This window comes from Podarcis raffonei, chromosome Z (genome assembly GCF_027172205.1).
Source record: "Podarcis raffonei isolate rPodRaf1 chromosome Z, rPodRaf1.pri, whole genome shotgun sequence".
In the NCBI taxonomy this organism is placed as follows: Eukaryota; Metazoa; Chordata; class Lepidosauria; order Squamata; family Lacertidae; genus Podarcis; species Podarcis raffonei.
The window spans coordinates 29,527,932-29,548,252 of record NC_070621.1 but is presented as its reverse complement, the minus strand read 5'-3'; the positions used below and the strand labels follow the sequence as shown (position 1 = coordinate 29,548,252).

At 43.4% G+C, this 20,321-nt stretch overlaps 1 protein-coding gene across 1 annotated transcript; it reads right to left on the bottom strand.

Annotated features, from left to right (window-relative positions):
• Window positions 1-971: 971 nt before the first annotated feature.
• On the bottom strand, window positions 972-18,986 carry LOC128406965 (sodium/hydrogen exchanger 2-like). Its single transcript, XM_053374863.1, has 8 exons — window positions 18,836-18,986; window positions 14,270-14,733; window positions 11,943-12,193; window positions 10,771-10,988; window positions 9,313-9,509; window positions 5,611-5,700; window positions 3,972-4,042; window positions 972-1,140 (listed from the first exon to the last, which is right to left on the bottom strand). Exons 1-8 carry the CDS (start codon window positions 18,984-18,986, stop codon window positions 972-974), a joined length of 1,611 nt encoding a protein of 536 aa, XP_053230838.1.
• Between the last annotated feature and the right edge of the window lie 1,335 nt (window positions 18,987-20,321).

The following is a 20,321-nucleotide window of genomic DNA, read 5'->3' as shown; positions in this document are numbered from 1 at the left end:
CAGTTCTCAACTCAAAACACATATCAAAGTACATTTTTTAATGCAGTGTTTTGAGAGAAAACGCATTTAGAAGTAGGCATTTAAATATGAATTTCTCTCCAGAGTTATTTATTTGCAATCACCCTTTAATGCAGAAACAGGACACTGGAACATGGGAAGTTGCCTTATACTAAGTCAGACCATTGGTCCATCTTGTCTATACTGACTGGCAACAGCTCTCCAGGATTTCAGATAGGAGTTTTTTCCAGGCTTACATGGAGAAACCAGGGGTTGAACTTGGGACCTTCTTAATGCAAAACAGAGGTTCTACCACTGATGTGCAGAGCAGCATGAACTGGAAACAGAGTGGTCTTTCTTTCCATCCATCCATACCTTCTCCCCCAGTACCTGCTTATAATATGCAAGGAAGGAAGCAATGGCTACAATCCCAGCTTGAGGAAAGTGCAGAGTAATAGCCTGGCACACATGAAGATTAAATACTCTGTATATGGCAACAAGTTGATAGGAAAATGGTCTGGGGTATGGGCAGTGCTAGGAAAGGGACCTCTGCCCTAGACCCTGGAGAGCTGCTGGCAATCCAAGTAGACCAACCTGCAGCCCTTCAGATGTTACTGACCTCCGGTCAGCCCCATCCAGTATGGCCAGTGGTCAAGGGTGCCATGAGCTGTTGTCCAACAACCACTCAGCCCTGAAACTCACTGGGTGACCTTGGGCCAGTCACCATCTCTTAGCCTAACCTAGCTCACAGGGATGTTGGGAGGATGAAATGGGAAGGGGGGGGAACCATGTACACGACCTTGAGATCCTTGGAAGATAAAGGTGGGGTATAAAAGTAATAAATAAAATAAACAAATAAAAATAATTAGAGGGAACTTGGCTAGGTGAGCCCGTGATCTGACTTGGGATAAGGCAGGTTGCTATGTTCCTGAGATGGATAAGTTGTTGTTGTTGTTGTTGTTGTTAAAATCCACTTACAGCAATGAGCTATGGGTTGGACCGCAAATGAGCTGCCCTGCTTCAGCTAGCTCAATGGCATGTTTCCTCTCCAGCTTCTCATATAGGAGCACAATGCTCGATTTTGGCTGCACATATTCCCGGAGCAAAAATTTCTGGAGATATTTGCTATTGAAGTATTCCAATCTGTCCAGGGAATTTGGGAGGGAGGGAGAGAGAGAGAGAATTAAGCTTTATTTCTGTCCATACAATGATCTCAGCGAAGATTACCATGAAGGAACTGGAATTCGGGTCGCTAAAATACTTCTGAAAGCCCTGTTCCTGCACTCTTTCTATGTGCACTAACGATGTACAATAATTAAGCGTCTGAGGCATAGAGACACTATATCAAAATCAGAGAACGAAATTGATTATAAATAATGAAATAACAAAAGGTTTTAAAATAATGAAAGGGACTAAGCAAGGTTGCCCATTGTCACCTCTTCTGTTTATTATGGTGTTAGAATCACTGGCATGCCTATCTGGGATATGAAAAAGTTAAAACTCATAGAGGCTTCCTGAATCATATCATAAGGAAGCCACTATATAAGGTATGGGGGAAGTATAAAGATTTATTGGAACCAAAAACTCCCTGGTGGCTATCCCTTCTGGAGGCCATTGCAGTGAAAAGAAAAAATATGGAAACAAACTGGGCCATGTACAAAGGCCTATTAGAAGAAGAAGATAAGCAATTGAAAATGAAAAAATTCAAAAAAATCAGACACCACCTAATGGACTGGCTATAATATTACCAATTAAATGAAGTTTTTAAGACAGGAAAAAGGGTTTTGCAATAGAAGAATCAAAATTAGATAAAGAACACAAAATAAGAAAAGAGTAATATCTAGAATGTACAAGCTTCTTTTAGAGTGGGAGGTGAAAGATGAAGAGGTGAAAGATGTAATGATTAAGTGGGCAAAATATTTTGGTAAGAATACCCAATTGTCAGCTTGGGAAAGATTATGGAACAAAGAATGGAAATTTACGGCCTGTTACACACTAAAGGAAAATTTCTTGAAGATGTTCTATAGGTGGTATATAACTCCCAGCAAACTGGCCAAAATGTATAAAATGAGATCTAATACTTGTTGGAGGTGTAAACATGCAGAAGGGACATTGTTTCATATGTGGTGGGGCTACAAAAAAATTAGAATTTCTGGGATATTATTTATGAGGAATTGAAAAAAATGTTTAAGCAAAATTTTATAAAGAAACCAGAAGCCTTCCTCTTGGGCATTTTAGATTTAGATATTCCAAATGAAAAAAGGAGAATATCTGAATCTATATGCTACAACAGCAGCGAGAATACTGATTGCCCAAAAATGGAAAGGAGAATCAGTACCAACAAAAGAGGAATGGCAGGATAAATTATTGGAATATCTAGAATTGGCTAAAATGACAGAGACAATTAGGAGACAGCCAAACCAAAAGTTCAAAAAGGAGTGGGAAACTTATAGAGAATATTTTTTTAAAAGCATTGTCCCCAAGTCAAAATCTGGACATGCTTTGATTAAATTTCGCAAATTACAAGACAGATTCTAAGTACAGCATATAGATAACAGAGGAAATGGGGAAATGACCAAAGAAGCAGATTAACAAAAAGATAAGACAGACCCACACTGAGGAAGATGGAAGTCTGTCGGGAAAGCTAAGTAATTGGAAATCAAGTATATGGTGGCATAACCACATGATTTTATGCAGCTATTTGGATGTGATTGTTTTGTGTCTGTTTTGGAGCAAGTTCTGTAAGTAAAGCTTATGGATAGGAGGTGTACCTGGGAATGCCCAAGGCCCGGAGGTCTTTGGCAGGCGAGTTAGTTACTCTAGAACATGCATGGCCAAACTTGGTCCTCCAGATGTTTTGGGACTACAACTCCCACCATCCCTAGCTAACAGGACCAGTGGTCAGGGATGATGGGAACTGTAGTCCCAAAACAGCTGGAGGGCCAAGTTTGGCCATGCCTGCTGCAGAAGGTGCTGAAGGAACAGTTGGTTGCCACCTGAACCCAAGCCCTTCCCTCCCAGGCTCAAGAAACCAAAGTGGCAAGGAGCAGCACAGGCTGGCAAGCTGCATTCCTTTTTGGGCAACCTTCCAAGGGCCACATGCCAGTGTTGGGTGGGACCAGAGACAAAGAGTGGACAGAGCAAGAAATGAGAATTTCACCTATGTGCAGAAGGCTAATTTCTTTGTCCATACATCCCTCTCTACCCTCCATTCAGGCCAGTAAGAAGTGTTACCAGAATTCAATGACACATCCCAGCAAAAACACTCAGGGAGGTGGACCTGAAATACAGCTCAGGCTCTTAATCTCAGGGTTGTGGGTTCAAGTCTCACATTAGGCAAAAGATTCCTGCATACAGAGGGATGGGCTAGATGTCCCTCATGGTCCCTTCCAACTCTATAAAACTGTGATTCTGTGATTAAGTAGGGCTGGTGAGGGGCATGGCCTAGGAAAGAGGGTGTGGCTGAAAATAAGGTGTGACCACGGGAGGTTCACATGGGGTCAAACAGAGAGAGACCTGGAGGGACATATTTGACCCCCATGCATGCAGTCCTCCTCCCTTGTTTAAAAGGAATTAGTTCTCCTAAACCCAGTGAAGGAAATTGGTATTTTATCATGAAAGTGTGGCAGAAACCCATCTGCAATAACCATCTTGGCTTTGAAGAATCTTCTTTACTGACTCTTTGATGGTGCCACTGTGAAAATTGTTCTAATGCTCAGAGGGTGAGCAACACCTGGCAATGGGGAAACTCTTTTCTTTTGTAAAGAAACTTATCTTCCAAACAATCGGGTCTTGTGTTTCATGTTGAAAGAAAAAGAGGAAGAAAAGGGAAAAGCTGCCCCATTTTGTGGTGCAGCCATCAAGCAGTGCTGAGCCACCCCTAGCAGGGACTTTGTGAAAACAGAAATCAGGCTTGTGAGTTTTATTTCTTACACTTACACATGTAGAGACTTGTATTGTTATCAAATCCTTACTTGTCTTTCCAATAATACTGTCCCCAGTGTCCTGATATATCTTCTATGCCAGCCAACAAATGATCCAAGAACTAAATGAGAGAGAGAGGATTTTGCTACATAAACTGTGTTGCTATTGCATAAAGTATGCACTGTAAGAGACAGCAAGAAAACATCTGCCCACAGATAAAACAACACCACATTTTTGGCAAAGGAGACAACTGCAATTTTTAAAAAAGGAAATTTGCCTATATAGCTTCCCATTTAATCCTCCACTGGTAGATATCTTCTCAACTGCCTTTCCTTAAAATGCTCAATTTTGTGCACTTATTAAATATATAAAAAACTGGTGGTGGGAGAGGGAAACCACAAAACAAAAAGCACTATGTCAGTTAAAGGTAAAGGTAAAGGTACCCCTGCCCGTACGGGCCAGTCGTGTCCGACTCTGGGGTTGCGCGCCCATCTCGCTTAAGAGGCCGGGGGCCAGCGCTGTCCGAAGACACTTCCGGGTCACGTGGCCAGCGTGACGAAGCTGCTCTGGCAAGCCAGCACCAGCGCAGCACACGGAAACGCTGTTTACCTTCCCACTATAAAGCGGTACCTATTTATCTACTTGCACTTAAGGGTCCTTTCGAACTGCTAGGTGGGCAGGAGCTGGGACCGAAAGACAGGAGCTCACCCCGCCGCGGGGATTCGAACTGCCGACCATGCGATCGGCAAGCCCTAGGCACTGAGGTTTTACCCACAGTGCCACCCGCGTCCCTACTATGTCAGTTAGAGTGCCTTCCTGGCATTTCCTGAGGGTGGGTTGGGGACCCAGCATACATGGCAGCTGAGTATGTGTCACATTCAAAGTAAATTCAGAATCTTAATTCAAGGTCTTAACTGGTGATTATGGTATGACATTCCAGAATAGGATGTTTACAACACACTATGCCATGTATGCTGGGTCCCCAACCCACCCTCAGGAAATGCCAGGAAGCGCTCCAATGGAACAGCAGCTGCTATGCATGAGGAATGTCCCAGGTTCGATCCCTGGCATCTCCAGGTGAGGCAACCCCCCCCCCCCAGGTGGCAGGATCCACAGGGGCAGCATATCCTGATGTTAATTTTTAGTCCCGTCCCACCCCTTGTTCCTCATGTAGATATTAACTCGGCCCTTCTTCCCTGGAGGTTGGGGGCCACCATTTTGGGGTTCACCTCAGGCACCAAAAACTTGGGCAGGTCCTATCCCTGCCTCTCAGCCTAACCCATTTCACATGGTTGATTTGGGGATTAAATTAGGAGGCTGAGAACCATGTACTCCACCTTGAGCTCCTTCTGGGGGAAGGGTGGGATAAAAATGCAATAAATAAATAAAAATTACTATTACACTTACATTTACTATTATACTTTCTTTCAAGGAGCTCAAGGTGGTATAAATACATAAAGCCTTGCTGGAGCAGACTAAACACCTATCTAGTCCAGGTTCTGGTTCTCACAGTGGAAGACTGATACCTGGAACACGGGCACAACAGCACTCTTTCCCAACTTATGCGACCCATTCATAAATATCCAGACGCATACTGTCTCCAGGAGTGGGGAGAGTACTCAGCCATCATGACTGGTAGCCACTAGCCCTCTTCCAAACATCCTTGCTTTCCCAGAGAGGAGAACTTACCCGAATATGAATTTGTTCTCCCACGGTGGGAGCACTTTCTTGCTCTCTGGTGACGTCTAGCAAGTCAACAAGAGGACGGATGGTCATGCCCTGCCGTAGAGTACAAGAATGAGAGAGAGAGAGAGAGAGAGAGAGAGAGAGAGAGAGAGAATTTGCAGATTTCATTCAAAATCTGTATCAATCACAGGGCACATCATTCTCTCTGTTTGAAGTTCAGGTGTGTGTGCTGTTGCTTATGGAGCCAACTGACACCATCTAGAAGAGGATCCTGTCTGGGCTCTGAAAACTACAATGTTTACAAATAATATAGAAGATCTTGTGGTGGGGAATGGAGTCCTAAAGTGTGGAAGAAACACAAAAACAGGCAAATGAGGGCTGACCATGCTTGGTTATAGAATGCAGCTGACTTTGGGGAAGGAGGGCAGAAAACCCGGGGTTTGGGGATTTGGAATGGAGCATTGAGTAAGGAGGCATGGCTGGTTGGCAGGCACACCAAGCAGGAGAATTTAACACTACAACGTTTTGTTGCAGGTTCCACTTAATGGCTTTCTATTCATCTTTTGGGGGTTTGCCCACTAAAGGAGATCATGAGGTTCAACAAGGAATGAAACTGTGGGCCAAATCTAGATGCAACACGAATGCGTCTTTACATTTAACATGCAGGATTCAGTAATGTAAACTGAACCGTCTGGGATGATGAACTTTATTGGCAATGTAGCAGGTACAGAGATGGGGTTTAACACTTCTCACTCCTGCTGTAGTCCTGAGGAGCTATTTGCACTGGGAAGAAAACCCTGCTCTTACCCAGTTAAATACCAGCTAAAGAAGGAGGTTTTTCCCCCCTAGAATCACAGCAGGGAAGGAGAGCTTTTGGGGGTTCCCCTCTCAATATGATAAAATGAATTTATTAAAGCAGAATTACATTTTGTCTTTACAAACCTCAGGTGCCCCTTTTGAGATGCTGAAGGAGGCAGAATATTTAACAAACAAAATCGATCACTCGTAGTCAGAAGGTAAGGCCAACCTTCATATTTTCTTCCTGCTTTCTTAGTTTAGTATAATATGCCAGAACTAAAATAGCTTCAAAAAAATAAACATGTCTATCCTTAATTTGCACCCTCATCAGTTAAAATGGGCTGCCACTATTTTTCTTTTACTGTTTTTATTTATTTTGAGAAAGCAAATTTTGAGAAAACAATTGTTACAACGGTAAATAACAAATAACTTGTCCTGATAAAATTAACAATTTCCCATGAGTGCTGGGTGGATTCCTGCCTGCTGAAATCCCAATGACCACCACCGCCAGCCCAGCCCAGCCCAGCCTAGCTAATGCTGTTTGATATACGAAGAAGTGTGCATGCACACGAAAGCTCAAACCAATAACAAACTTAGTTTGTTGGTGCTACTGGAAGGATTTTTTTATGCTGTTTGAAACCTTCATGTTAAATTCGAATTCACATAAACGTCACGTGTAATAAATCACTGTACAATGGGCCATACAGTGATGACTCTTTGCTTGTGAACATAATAAATGGAAACCCTACATTCTATTGGTATTCCAAGATTTGGCAAATCGCACTTCTTGGGGGGGGGGGATCTGACGTAAACTCAGTGTCCATAGGCCAAAGTGTTTGAGATCACTTATTTACCAATTGCTTTAATTTTATATTATATACAAACACTTTGGCTCAGGAGCATCAGGTACCACAGCTCTGGGTGCCTGTCTGGTTTTAGTACAGCTTTTGCATTCTTTTTTGAAGTGAATTTTTTAAAATAGTTTTGCTTTAGGCCATGGAACCCTTTGTAATTGTACGCCACACATCCCTATGTTTAAATTACATAGTTGTATCCTATATTTCTTTACTGACAGTTGTGACAACTAATCTTATTTATTTATTTGTTTGTTTGTTTGTTTGTTTGTTTGTTTTATAAAACCTTTTTCTTCATTTCTTTGTTCTGTACCTGCCTGTCATTATTGAAACTTAGTAGAATAAAGTACAATAAAATAGGAATATGTGCATAGCTTCAAAAACTTAAGCTTAACTGGAAATGCAGCTCATCCCATAAGGGATATCCATGTTAATGGTGGTGGTGTTGTTTGGATTTATAACAAGTCTATATAACAGCAACAGCACCATATGATAGAATTTCTATTATATCAAAAGTCCGGAATGCATTTCTGATGTCTATGGCCCCCTTTTTGTTTCTGCTTCAGAATATCATACCTGTTCTCTGTTACTAGTTTGCTTTACACTTGATTTTGTATTTTAGTAAAATAAAATATATATATTTAAAAACTCAGTAAAGCTATTGGGGGGGGAAACTATCCAGCATGCAGTTCCAACTTTCCTGTTTCAAGTTAGATATTTTAAAATATATTTAGGTCCCAGATGTGCTATAATTAAGGATGTAGTTTAGCCACAAGATGGCAGTGCAAGGCAAATATATGCATTATATCTGTTTTACAGTATACTGTATGCTGTTCCCCCCCTCCACCCACCCCCCTCCACCCCATTAAGGGCACATGATGCCACAAAAAGACACAAGTTGAGCAAAGTTTCTTAGAATCATTGAATCCTGCTCATGAGTTTACAAGTATGTCTGTCAACAGAAACCAGAAATTTAATTCTGGCAAAACTCTCAATATCCTCTGCTGTAGGAGTGACAAACCTAGGGCTGCCATACATTTCAAAGGCAGAATTGATGTTTTATTGGTGTTTTTGTAAAAATAATAATAATTGGGGTCTTCCTTTTTGAAATACGGCAACCCTAGGCTATCTCTTGAAAAGCCGCAGGTAATATGGGGAAGCAGAGTGCAATCATTTCAAATGTGCACCAGCTGGTACAATTTGCACGTTTTCAGGCATTCTCTCAAGCTAGTCAATTTCCTCGCCTGTGGATCGGCTGAGATGAGAGGCAAAAGCAGCCCACCTTTGCTGTTGGCTTTTGGAAAGAGGCAGGGGGCACCTCAGTCCTTGCCTAAGCATAGGAACCCCTGGAGTCTTTCACTGGCAGGAGAATTGGGTAGCACACAATAATATGCACAGCTGCTGACGAAGCAGCAATGCCAACTGATGCCAGCAGCCCATGCAAGCACACATGTGCATAGAGCTGACTAAAAATGCCCTGTGCCTCCAGTGTTGACTCCTTCACAACAGTTGTCTCCTTTTTATTCCAGCAAGCCTAACATGACTTATAATTTACCGTATTTTTTTGCTCTATAAGACTCACTTTTTCCCTCCTAAAAAGTAAGGGGAAATGTGTCTTATGGAGCGAATGCAAGCTGCACAGCTATTCCAGAAGCCAGAACAACAAGAGGGATTGCTGCTTTCTGAGATTCAGAATATTTTTTTCTTGTTTTCCTCCTCCAAAAACTAAGTGCGTCTTATGATATGGTGCGTCTTATAGGGCGAAAAATACAGTAGTTTTCAGTTTTAAACTGGGTTGATTTTGCTTGCTTTGTTGATTACTATTTTACATTATTTTAAGCACGCCACTTAGAGATTTGATTTCATTTTCATTAAGCAGTTTTTGAATTGCTCTAAATAAATAATCGTGTATGTTGAGAGAGTGTCCAGAATCAGATCTGTGGGAAAATTTAAGGACGTCTTCAGAATAGTAGTTTACAAGTCTACGAGTAAACTACAATAGTAGTTAACAAATCTACTCAGAGGAGAATTACAGTGACAGCCTTCATTTTACCTGTACAAACACAGTGAAGAGGATCACAACAGTAGTTGCTGCAATGAAGAGCTTCTTTCTCGGATAGTCCGGGAGCAAGAAAACCAGGGAGAAACAGATGGCTCCTCTAAGCCCCCCATAGGCAATAATGAACTGGTCCTTGGGTGTAACGGTGTTGACATGTGATCTGTTTATGATGAAAGTCAGGACAAGAACTCCTAAAACAGATGAAGTAAGTTGGAAAGTTATCAGGAGTGAAAGGGAATTAAACTGGTAATTGTGAAGTCTAGGCATCATCTACTCTGTACTCATCACATGCAGAGTTGCTTATGTTTCACTGCAGTTTGTCTTCTGCTGAAAACTACATTACATAAGATATGGAACTGGTGGAATTAACAGCATCGTCATCGTATTATTCCATCCCATGAATTTCAGTGCAAAGGAAACACAATCCAAATGGTGGGAGGAAATCAATTACATATTGTTTGCGGAATGAAAGCAACAACAGTCCGTTCTGGACCATAGCTGTCAACCTTCCCTTTTTTGGTGGGAAATTCCCTTATTCCAGTGCCGTTTCCCACTGCTTCCTGCTGCTATCCTGGATTGTTAGATATCCCGTAGACTGTCCCCGGGACAGGTGAGGCTGCTGGTCCCTTATTCTCAAATCTAAAAGTTGACACTATGTTCTGGACATGGGACAAATAAGAAAACATCAGCAGTTTCTACTCCTATTTCCATTGGAATTCTCCAGCATCCCTAGTAAAGATGAATCCCAATGCTCTGTAATGACTCCAGCAGTGACACAGGGGACAAGAGGCTAGTGATGGAGACCAAAAAGGCACAAGACTCAACACAGAGTACAGGCCTAACACTAATGGACAATCCTCAGGCATGAAAGCCCTGAACCTGGACCTCCAAATCCATCAGGGGGATATCAGTCTCATTCCTAAAAGCCACACACTCCACCAACCCTGCTTGCCGACACAGAAAACATACCCAGTGAAAAAATCTTCGGACAGGCGCAACATGCTGGACTGCAACTTTAAGGCTCTGCATTTCTCAGAAAGGAAGTGGAGCCACAGGAGGCTCCCCAGCTGATGACTATGAAAGGGCCCAGTGGCACTTGAGTGCTTGCTGGAGGAAGTCATCTGCTGCCCCTAGGCCCTGTCTTGGGGCCTTAGAGACCTGCCTCTGGACATTCTTTTTCTTTATTGGGAGAAGGAACACCAGTGCTGGTGGAGAGGATATTTAATCCTTTCCTCCTCTACCACTTTTCCAGTCTAAGCATCTCCCCAAAAGCTGCTATTAACTGTTAAAAATACGAACATATACACATATATATGCACTATGCTTGCATTCTTCTTCCCAGCAGAACAAATAGCACTGGTGATGGGTAGATACGGAGATGTGTATGTAAACACTGTGCAATTGTGATCAGATCCATGCATGCACTTATACCATCTTTCAAGGGCTCTATACCTAGTGCTCTCCAAAGGAGACAGAAAATGACTGTGAAGCAAATGTACGACCAACTCCACTCATGATTGTCACCGATGGTGGAGACTCCTAGGAAGATGAAGATGAGGGTGTCACTAACACTGCTCCACATCTTCATGAAGTATTTAATGGTCGTGTGGGACTTCAGAGAAATGTTGGCCTCCACATAACGTTTCATGCCCATTGCGCATGCAATAATTCTGAAAGAGAAAATAAAAGAAAGTTCCGCACACTTTTCCACTTCAGGCAGCAGTGGGGAATCTCCAGCCCACAGAAAGCCACCAAGCCACACAGGAGGGCTTTACAAGTGCCAACAATCAGCCGATTGCCACTTGCAAAGTCTTGTTCCTTTGCATGTTCTGCTATGATTGCAAAGGCTCACAAAGGCATAGGGCTTTGCAAGGGCCAACAGTCAGCTGATCAACGGAGCCTTGCAAAGCTCTGTGCCTTTGCCTGTGTGGTTTGATTTCATACAAGGGTTTCCAGCCCTACCTAGAAATGCTGGATATTGAACCTGGAGTCTTCTGCATGCAAGGCAGATGATCTACCACAAAACAATGGCTCTTCCCATTCCTTTCCCTTTCCAAACCACAAATCATAATGCAATACATGGACTGAGGGGTTATCCACCTCTTTTCAGGCATTTTAAGGCCTGCACTTTAAAGCTCTGTGTCTGAGTGCCCCTTTAATTTTTGCTCCAGACATGTCCCTGCAAAAACTTGCTCTCTGAAGCTGAATCAGAGCAAACAGCTATTTGGTTTTTCCACAGATTGGCATTTTCTTCAGTTCAGCTTTAAAGAGCAGGTTTTCATAAGGTCAGCTCTGGAGCAATTAAAGGGGTGCTCAGACATGGAGCTTTAGAGCACAAGCTGGAAAGCGCAGAGGAAAGGTAAGTGTGGATAAGCCCTGACAGACTACATTTGAAAGAAATCACATCCCAATTTCTGCCTGTTCATATAGCCACAACAAATAGGTTTTTGTCCCTGGGCTAATGTCTCAAAACTTTCTGTTTACCACACTGATTTCCACTGCCACCACCCTCATAATCCTAACCACAATGCCGATATTTCTGAAAGCTTGGACTTTAGGCCCAGTTTGGTTCAACACTGAGCCATGCAAGCCTGAAATACTCTGAAGTCCCTCAATCTACTTACGCCACAATACCGGACAGGTGGAACATTTCTGCTGTGAGATAGGACAGGTAACTGTAGAGGAAGACAAAAAGGGGCTCAATCACACGAATATTTTTGGTGAATCGTGTAGTAAAGGCGGCTATCATGCCAAACAGGAGGCCCACCAGGACCCCGCCGATTCCGACCACAAAAAACTTCCCAATTCCTGCGAACACATCCGCTGTTTTAATTGACGGCATTTCACAGAAGGACCTGAACAGCTTATACAAGACCTAAGAAGAAGACAGAAATGAACAAAACAGAAAGGTTTTAGTGGGTAGAGATGAAGGGAGAGAGATCTTTACAAGGTGGGATCCCCATGTGGTGGAACATGTGGCAAATTAATCTTCTCCATTTTTCCTTATTATTCTGGTCCTTTCACCTTTGGTCTAAGCAGGATTACTGAAACCATAGGTGTGTTGCATTTATCTTTTGCATTTCTGGATGGCAGAACCCAGCATGGAGCATACAGACATTCCCAGAGGACTCCCATCTAGGCATTGACCATATCCAGATATCCACATATCCAATCCTGTTCCTCCTCCAAGCAGCTTTTATCCTCCCAACAAATCTAAGAGGTAGGCTAGGACAGAGGTGTAGTGGTCTAGGATTGTGCAGTGCAGGAGGAAGGTCATCAAAGACCCATTACTATTTCTGAAGCAGGGTCCCAACAAGGTCCCTGTCTCCAGCATCTTAGAGTTGCCCAATCAGCTTAAATGGGGAGGTTTTTAACCACTGGAAAGAAGTCTTCTCACTCTTTGGGCTGTTTTGAGTCCATCAGAGTAAAATGAAGTTAGTCGGCCATTGAGGATTGGCTCCCAGGGTCACTCTGGAGAAGGCATGTGGGAAGAGCACCAAGGAGTTGTTCTCTGTGCTTCAAAGCTATGAATTTATGAAGACTGAAAACACAAGGTGCTTCAGTTTCAATAAATACTTTGTGCAATGGAACTTCAAGGAAAACACAAGTCATTCTGAAAGAAGATATTGGAGCACTTCAAATCATTTACTCATCTATGTACAGAGAAAATAGTAGGTCTGGCTGAAAGACAACACATGGAGATCTGCATTGATCACTGCAATGCATTCTCTAATTATTATTATTATTGTATAATTATAAGACTTTATAAGTCCTAGGGGCGGTATAATTTTAGAAAGGGGCATGGCTCTGGGGTGTGTGGCTCTGACTATCATGAAGTGACTCTGCACTTCTGTATTTGCCACCACACTACTCAGTTAGGATGAGGCACAATGACTGAGACCAAGGCCAATCAGTGAGTTCCATTGCTGAGCAAGGGTTCAAACATTTGCCTCCCAAGTTCTACTGCAACCACTACTCCATTCCGACTCTCAGCCCTCAATAAGGTTGTGCATCACATGCCATCAATGAACGACCAACACATAATTGTGGGATAACCAGCCTCATTAATAATAATAATAATAATAATAATAATAATTTCTTATTTCTACCCCAGCCATCTGGCTGGGTTTCCAGCATGTCTAATTAATACATGAATGGGGTTAATGCCATAGAGTAAGCTGTCCTGCCAAGCTTAGCTAGGTCACTCCCCCTCACCTTGGGAGGAAGGTAATCAGGCCTGTTGTTGAGAAGCTCAGCATGTAAAGAGGTCTGAGCTGGTTGCTCCAAACTCAGACTGCATGGCTCTAATATGCCTTTATTGTGTTTCTATACCAATAATTTAAGAACTTTCAGCACAGTAACTCAAGTGTTACTGCCTGTGTTTTCTGACTGACATATGGAAAAGCACATGAACCTAACCTTTGAATAATTTGTAAGTATATATAAAAAAATAACTTACCAAATGTGTGGTGTTTTTCTATGTTGGGGAAGAGGGGAACTTTGGAAGGTACTTAGAAGGGCATATTTTAAAGGTCTAACACTTTACTTTGTTGTATATTTTGTGATTTTAAATCTCTGCTGGGGTTCTCTCATCAAAGAGTATTTGCCCCAAACCTGGATATTGGAATCCAGGGAATTATCCTTTTATATACCTATTTTTCCTAGCAACCAACAAAAGTTCCATCCATCCAAGCAAGCAAGAAGCATCATCAGAATTCAAGGAAACAATCTAGGCAGGCAAAAATGTCCAATGTACAATGCAGGTCTGGTGAAGGATGTGGCCTGTAGAGAATTGATGTGACTGGGGAGAGGGGTCAGACTTGGGAAGAGATTTGAGGGCCAGATAGAAAGGCCTGGGGGGCCACATTTGGAACATGGCCCAGAGGTTTCCCGTCCCTACCCTAGAAACAGCACTTCGATGCTCATCAAGGTCTCAAGAAGACGTACTTACAACTGTCACAGCATCATTGAGAAGAGATTCTCCAAATACCAAAATGTGAAGCTTCTCATTGACATGTATCTCTTCGAACACAGAGAGCACAGCAACAGGGTCAACAGCTGCAATCAAGCTACTGAACAAGAGGTTATGAAGCAAAGATATATCACGTAGCTGGAAGGTGTCCACTTGGCATATCCCATAGAGCGAGAATCCAATTCCAAAGACGTTCCATATCGTCCCCACAACAGCATATAGGAGGATTGTCCCAATGTTCTCAAAGAAGGGGCGACTGGGCATGAAATAGCCAGCATCCAGGACAATGGGTGGCAGGAGGTAGAGGAAGAAGATGTCACTGTCCATGACTGGAGGGGATTTGTCGTTTAAGCCATAAATGATCCCTCCCATGATAAGCCCCACGAAAATCAATAAGCAGCTTTCAGGGACAACAGAAGGTAGTTTCTCAAACAAATGGAAACCTGCAAAGGTCAAGAGGCAACATTAGTGGGAAATCAGAAGCATCTGTTGCTTTGTGGTCATTTCAGCTTATGTGCTTGTGTCTCCAACAAGTCAAGTGTCGTGTGAATTGTGGGTCAGGAAGCAGAAACTAATCACCTGGTGGGCTGGAGTCAGAACTAGTATGCATTAAAGCTGAACCTATCAAATTCCCACTTTCCAAAACAATATGGGAAATCAAATACTATCCTTCAAAATTTGCACTTGTCCAATTTTGTGATGCAGTTCTTCAAATGACATTTACAAAAATGCATGTTAGGGGAGACGGTGCATAAAAATGAAGATATTGGTGAACATAACACATACAGTAAAGTGGAGAAAATTGCTTGGGGGGAAAGGTGCACATGAGTAAAAATGTGGTTATTTGTGATTATTAGGAAAAATGTGCACTAAAATGCTGGTAGGGATTATTCAGAGACTTTCATTTTTGTGTCGTTTCAAGGGACTTTTGATTTGTTTCATTTCAATGGATGTGCATTTTTTAAGCTTAGTTTATCATAAAGGTGGCTGGGGGCAGTGTGGCTGTCTATGGTAGATGGACTGTGGCTAAAATTATGTGCACACTTCTTTTCAAACAAGCAGTGGGAGCACAGTAGATGCAGGGTAAATAGGTCTGTACAGTGGCGTCGCAGGGTTGGGGCGGGGGGGGCAGTGCACCCCAGGTTCCATGTCTGTGGGGTTACAAGAAGGCACCCCGTGGGGGTGCTTGCCCTGCCACCCTGGCCTGGGTGTGTCGGCACGAGCAGCCATTGCACCGCCGCAGCCGCATGTCGAGGATCCTCCATTCGTGGCTGCAGCCACGAGCAGAGGATCCCACCACTGTCCATCTGTACGACGTTCGAGCGGCACCGGCAGCAAACCACTATGTACAACGCATGTGTGGTGTCGCACGCATGTGCTGTACATAGCGATGCCGCACATGAGCTGTGGATAGCGGTCTGCCACTGGCGCCACCCGACCACCGTACGGATGGCAGTGGGATCCCTCTGTTGCCGCTGCAGCCGCAAGCAGAGGATCCCACCACTGTCCGTACAGCACTCAGGCAGCGCCGGTGACAAAACGCTATGTACAGCGCATGCGCGGTGTCACACACATGAACTGTGTGTTGCAATGTCACACATGCACTGTACTGTTGGCGGGGGGATCCCTCCACCACCGGCAGGAGCCACTTACAGTGAGCTGGCAGCCCCCCCTCCCTGGCTCTCCGTAAGCGGCTCCTACTTTGCAGCTTTACAGCGAGCCAGGGAGGGAGGGAGGCTGGGAGGGGGGTTTCTACCCAAATGCGATTTTGGTTTTAAACGCAGTGTAAGGAGTCTCTATGAGAGTATATTGTATTTAAAAATGGGGTATCAGAGTTTTTAGGGGGCTAACCAGGTTGGGATAGCTGGGATAGCAGGCTTGTTGGGTTTTGAATGTTTTATGTAGATTTTTCAATTTCGTTGTTCTGTATGGGACAATGATAATAAAGATTATTGTATCGTATCATATCGGAGGGAGGGGGATGCACGGGAGCCGTGGCTCCTGAGAGGATGAGCTGTGCACCCTGGCAAAGCGGCATCGCTCCCCCGTTTCCCTGATGGCTCAGGGTACTTGGGAGTCGTGGGGGTGGGGGCGCAGAGGTGTAGGAAGGGGGAGAGGACCACCCCAGGTCCCTTCGCTGAGGGGGTGACATTTGGCACCCACCCATGACTCCCAAGCCTCCACTGAGCTGTCAATTTGGGGGGGGGGGGGCGTGACAAAAAAAAATCCGCACTGGGTACCACCTGGGTTTGCTATGCCTCTGGGTGTGTATACACACTGTCTAGGTGTTTCTTTCTAGTAAGCATTTCTCCAGTATTCTGCAGTCTCCCTAGCTGCCCACTTTTCCTGATCTAAAAAAACCCCTAAGAAGGAGATACCTCGTGATGTCTTCTTCAGAGCTTTAACTGAATTGCAGAAAGCGGGGGGGGGCAGGGGGCGGTGTTCCTGCAGAGTGCAGTCATTAACTAAATAGTTTTTAGAATGTATTTATTATTATTTAATGTATTCTATCCTGCCTTTCTCCCAAGCTGGGATTCAAGGCAGCTTGCAACATTTAAAAAAAACATCATTATAAAATACAAAGTAATAAAAACAAGGTTGTTAAAAACAATTGTTAAAATGCATTGAAACACATATAGGACCATCATTATTAATTAACCAGCAATTAAATTACGCTTTGTCCTGACAGCAGCCTAGTGGTCAGCATTGTCTGCACCTTAGTTTTCAAATGCCTGTCAGAATAGGAAGGTCTTAGCTTGCAGGTGGAAAGACAACAAGGGGGGAGCCAGTCTAACCTCTCTTGGAAGGGAATTCCACAATATGGGAGCAGCCAGAGAAAAGGCTTTTTTCTTGTGGCACCGCCAACCATGCGGTGGATGGGATTGAGAGAATGTGCTAACCCAAGAATCTTAGCATTCAGGTAGGTTTGCAAAGGGACATAAGATCTTTTCGCTAACCAAGGCCCAAGCTATATAGAATGAAAGAAAGGACATTCACAAACATCCCTTAGCCACCTCAAAATTAAGGGACGCACAATGGGGTGGGGGGAGAATCCTGCATCCCAAGCATTTTCGGATCTAGCCCTACCTTTAAAAATAGCTAGAGGTATTTAGATTTCAACAGCTGCTCATTAAATACTTTTCCAAGCAAAATATATGATGTGGTCAACTCAACATAATCTTTGAGAAAGACATTTAACTTTTTAAAAAATATATATATACTCAGGGTTTATTGTCTGCAGTTCCAAAAAGCTTTTGAGTGCCTGTAATCAGAGACAGCTTTATTAGTTGTGGAGAATTCAATTTAAATGTACGTGAATCATTCATACTTCAAATGAACGGAAAACATCAATGCAGCCTTCTAAAGCCCTCCATCCATACTGCTGCACAATGCAGCCGGCTAATTTGTGCATCTGAATAATACATTAATGGGGGGATTCTTACTGTCTCATTGGAAAGATTCAGCTGTTTTATTGTTCTTGAAGGAAACAAATGGATTGGAGGAGGTTGGATTTTTTTTATAGACAGATAGCAATCAGAGAGGCCTGTTGCAGAGTCCCTGTACAGACAAAATAAGAGCTTCAAAGTGTTACAATCAGTGCTTTTTTTCCTGGCAGCACCTTTTTCCCCTAGCAAAAAAGCACTGTTTACAATTTAAACCATGCATTATGTTATGTCACAGTTTATATTGCTAAAAATAACTCATTGAACGCCTCTATAAAGATTTGGACGTGGTCTGATTTCTTTGAACTTTCTTGATTATTTCACAGGACGCTGGTGTACAGTTTTGGCATTTGGCATTGCTGTTAAACAAAAGTCTCCACATGCATTTTAAAACGGACCTGCAAGTGGTAAGGTGCCCAATAAACACTCGTAAAGTATACCTCACCCCTAGAGATGAATTTTCTAAAAAAATTATTCCATTTTTCCAATCTTAAATTCTGCTTTCCACATTTCCGCATCAGTTTGCAAACCTTTTTGTTAAATCCTCATGAAAATTCACCAACATATTAGTGTGAATTTATCCTAATATACATCTTGTTGCAAGCAGTTATGCCTAATACAATGCATTTTTGTACTTTCACTATCATGTGCATTTTTCTGCAACACTTCCCCCTAACATTATGCACGTTTGTTCGCATTATCTGGCTGAAGAACCACATCACAAAATACAGGGAATTTTGAAGTGCAGTTGCATTTCAACTCACATATACTTTTGGGGAGCTTGTATTAGGTATGTTCAGATTACAGTGCAAATCAAACCAAATTTATCCACCATCCCAACCCACTCCCTGGGACTAACACAGAAAGCTGGTCTGTCTAGCTTCGTATTGTCAACGCTGACTTCCAGTGGCTCTCCAGGGTTGCAGGTATGAGTCTCTCACTTCCCTACCTGGATGATAGTCCAGAGAGAAGAAGACTAGATGGGCTTTAGATGCATTTGCTTGTCTTTTCTTCTAAATCTGTATCCTCAACCTGGGAACTTTTGCATGCAAAGCAGATGCTCTACTACCCAGCCCACCAAACCCTGCCTGGAGAAACATACCTATTTTAGCCAAGGAAGCCAACATGATCCACAGGGTAATCTCAAAGGGCACTTGGACATGCTGATAGTCTAGAGAGAAGAAGACTGGGTGGGCTTTAGACTCATTCGCTTGGCTTGTCTCCAAATCCATATCCTCAAGAGACTCCATCATCGTGGAACTCTGGAAGGCAGCAGCTACTGGCAGAGAGAGGAGGACAGAGGCAGAGGATCCCAGAAGCCAAAGTCCTGGCATGGCCTCCCGTCCAAGGATCAGAGCCTCCATCTGCCAGTTGGAGTTCTCACTGTCAGGGGAAGTGCCAAGCTGGCTGGCTGGCAAGCATCTGGCTGGCTGGCTGGCTGGCTGGCGCCCAGCTCTTTTGCTGCTTCTGCCTGAGCGTTCTGGAGGCTGCTCTACTTAATGCACCCTGCTGCATGCTGTAAATTATATGGATGGGTGTGCAAGGGGAAGAGCCACTGCTGGAGCAGGGAGTGAGGGGAGAAAGAGAACCAGCAGCAACTACCTACGTCACTTGGAAAATGCATTTTCCACTTAGCCAGATCAAGACATTCTAAACTATGCTGCCTAACCTAAGCAATCCTTCTAATTTTGCAAAACAGAAACAAGCCAAAGAAGGCATATAAACCCAGGTTGCAAAGCAGGCCAGCCTGATGTGAACCAATTCATAGAGGGTGGTCCATTGGGGCACATGGGACACTATCCCACTAACCTCAATCTATGCTCAGCTAGCTCCTACCTGCTTCCTGTTTTCAACCAGTTCAGTGAGTAGTGTTGCCTGTCAGCTTCCTCCTCCTCTTTCTTAGTGTGGCCCTTACAGAACTCATCAGGAAAGAGGAGGATGGGGACAAAATGTGAATTAGCTGTCTCTGTCCGTCACTGGCTCTGGATACACCTACTCTTGGCCTCCTTGCCTTCCACCCTACCAGTCATCACTAGTCACTGTGTTGAAGGAGGCCTCATAGGCCTTCTAGCCCAACCACCTGAGGGGAAGTTCCAGCAACGCCAGACAGTATAGGCGGTTCCCTTGCACTGGGTGCTGAGCCCAGAGGGTGCACAATCAAAAAGATTCATAACTGAGAAAAACCATTTTGGGGCGCCCAGTTTTGGCCTCACTGAGAGCACCATATTACCAAAGATGACCAAAGTCCGTTCCTGGCTCCCAAAAATTGGTTCTGTTGTGAAACTGCTCTTACTAATCATTCATTTTTCCTAAAGTTCAATTGAAATCTACTTTCCTATCACTGAAGTCAATTTGTTTGTTCATTTAAGAGGATCTATACATGCTGCCTACTACCTAAAGTTCTCAACACCGCTTACAATACATTTAAAACACAATAAGACAATCAGACAACAGCCATCGCAGCAGATCCAAGATATTTATCTATACATACACAAATACCTGCATATATACATATTTGTGTGTGTGTTCCCATAAGATCCTTGTCATAGTCCAAGCAAGGCAATATGTTCCTGGGGAAAGGGGTCAGT

Excerpts from the sequence above, each read along its gene's own strand:
- LOC128406965 (XM_053374863.1), bottom strand. The coding sequence starts at position 18,986 with ATGATGGAGTCTCTTGAGGATATGGATTTGGAGACAAGCCAAGCGAAT. Across the intron at positions 10,989-11,942 it reads CACCTGTCCGGTATTGTGGC|AATTATTGCATGCGCAATGG; the intron begins GTAAGTAGATTG and ends TTTCTCTTTCAG. Across the intron at positions 1,141-3,971 it reads CAGTATTATTGGAAAGACAA|ATTGGAATACTTCAATAGCA; the intron begins GTAAGGATTTGA and ends TTCCCTGGACAG.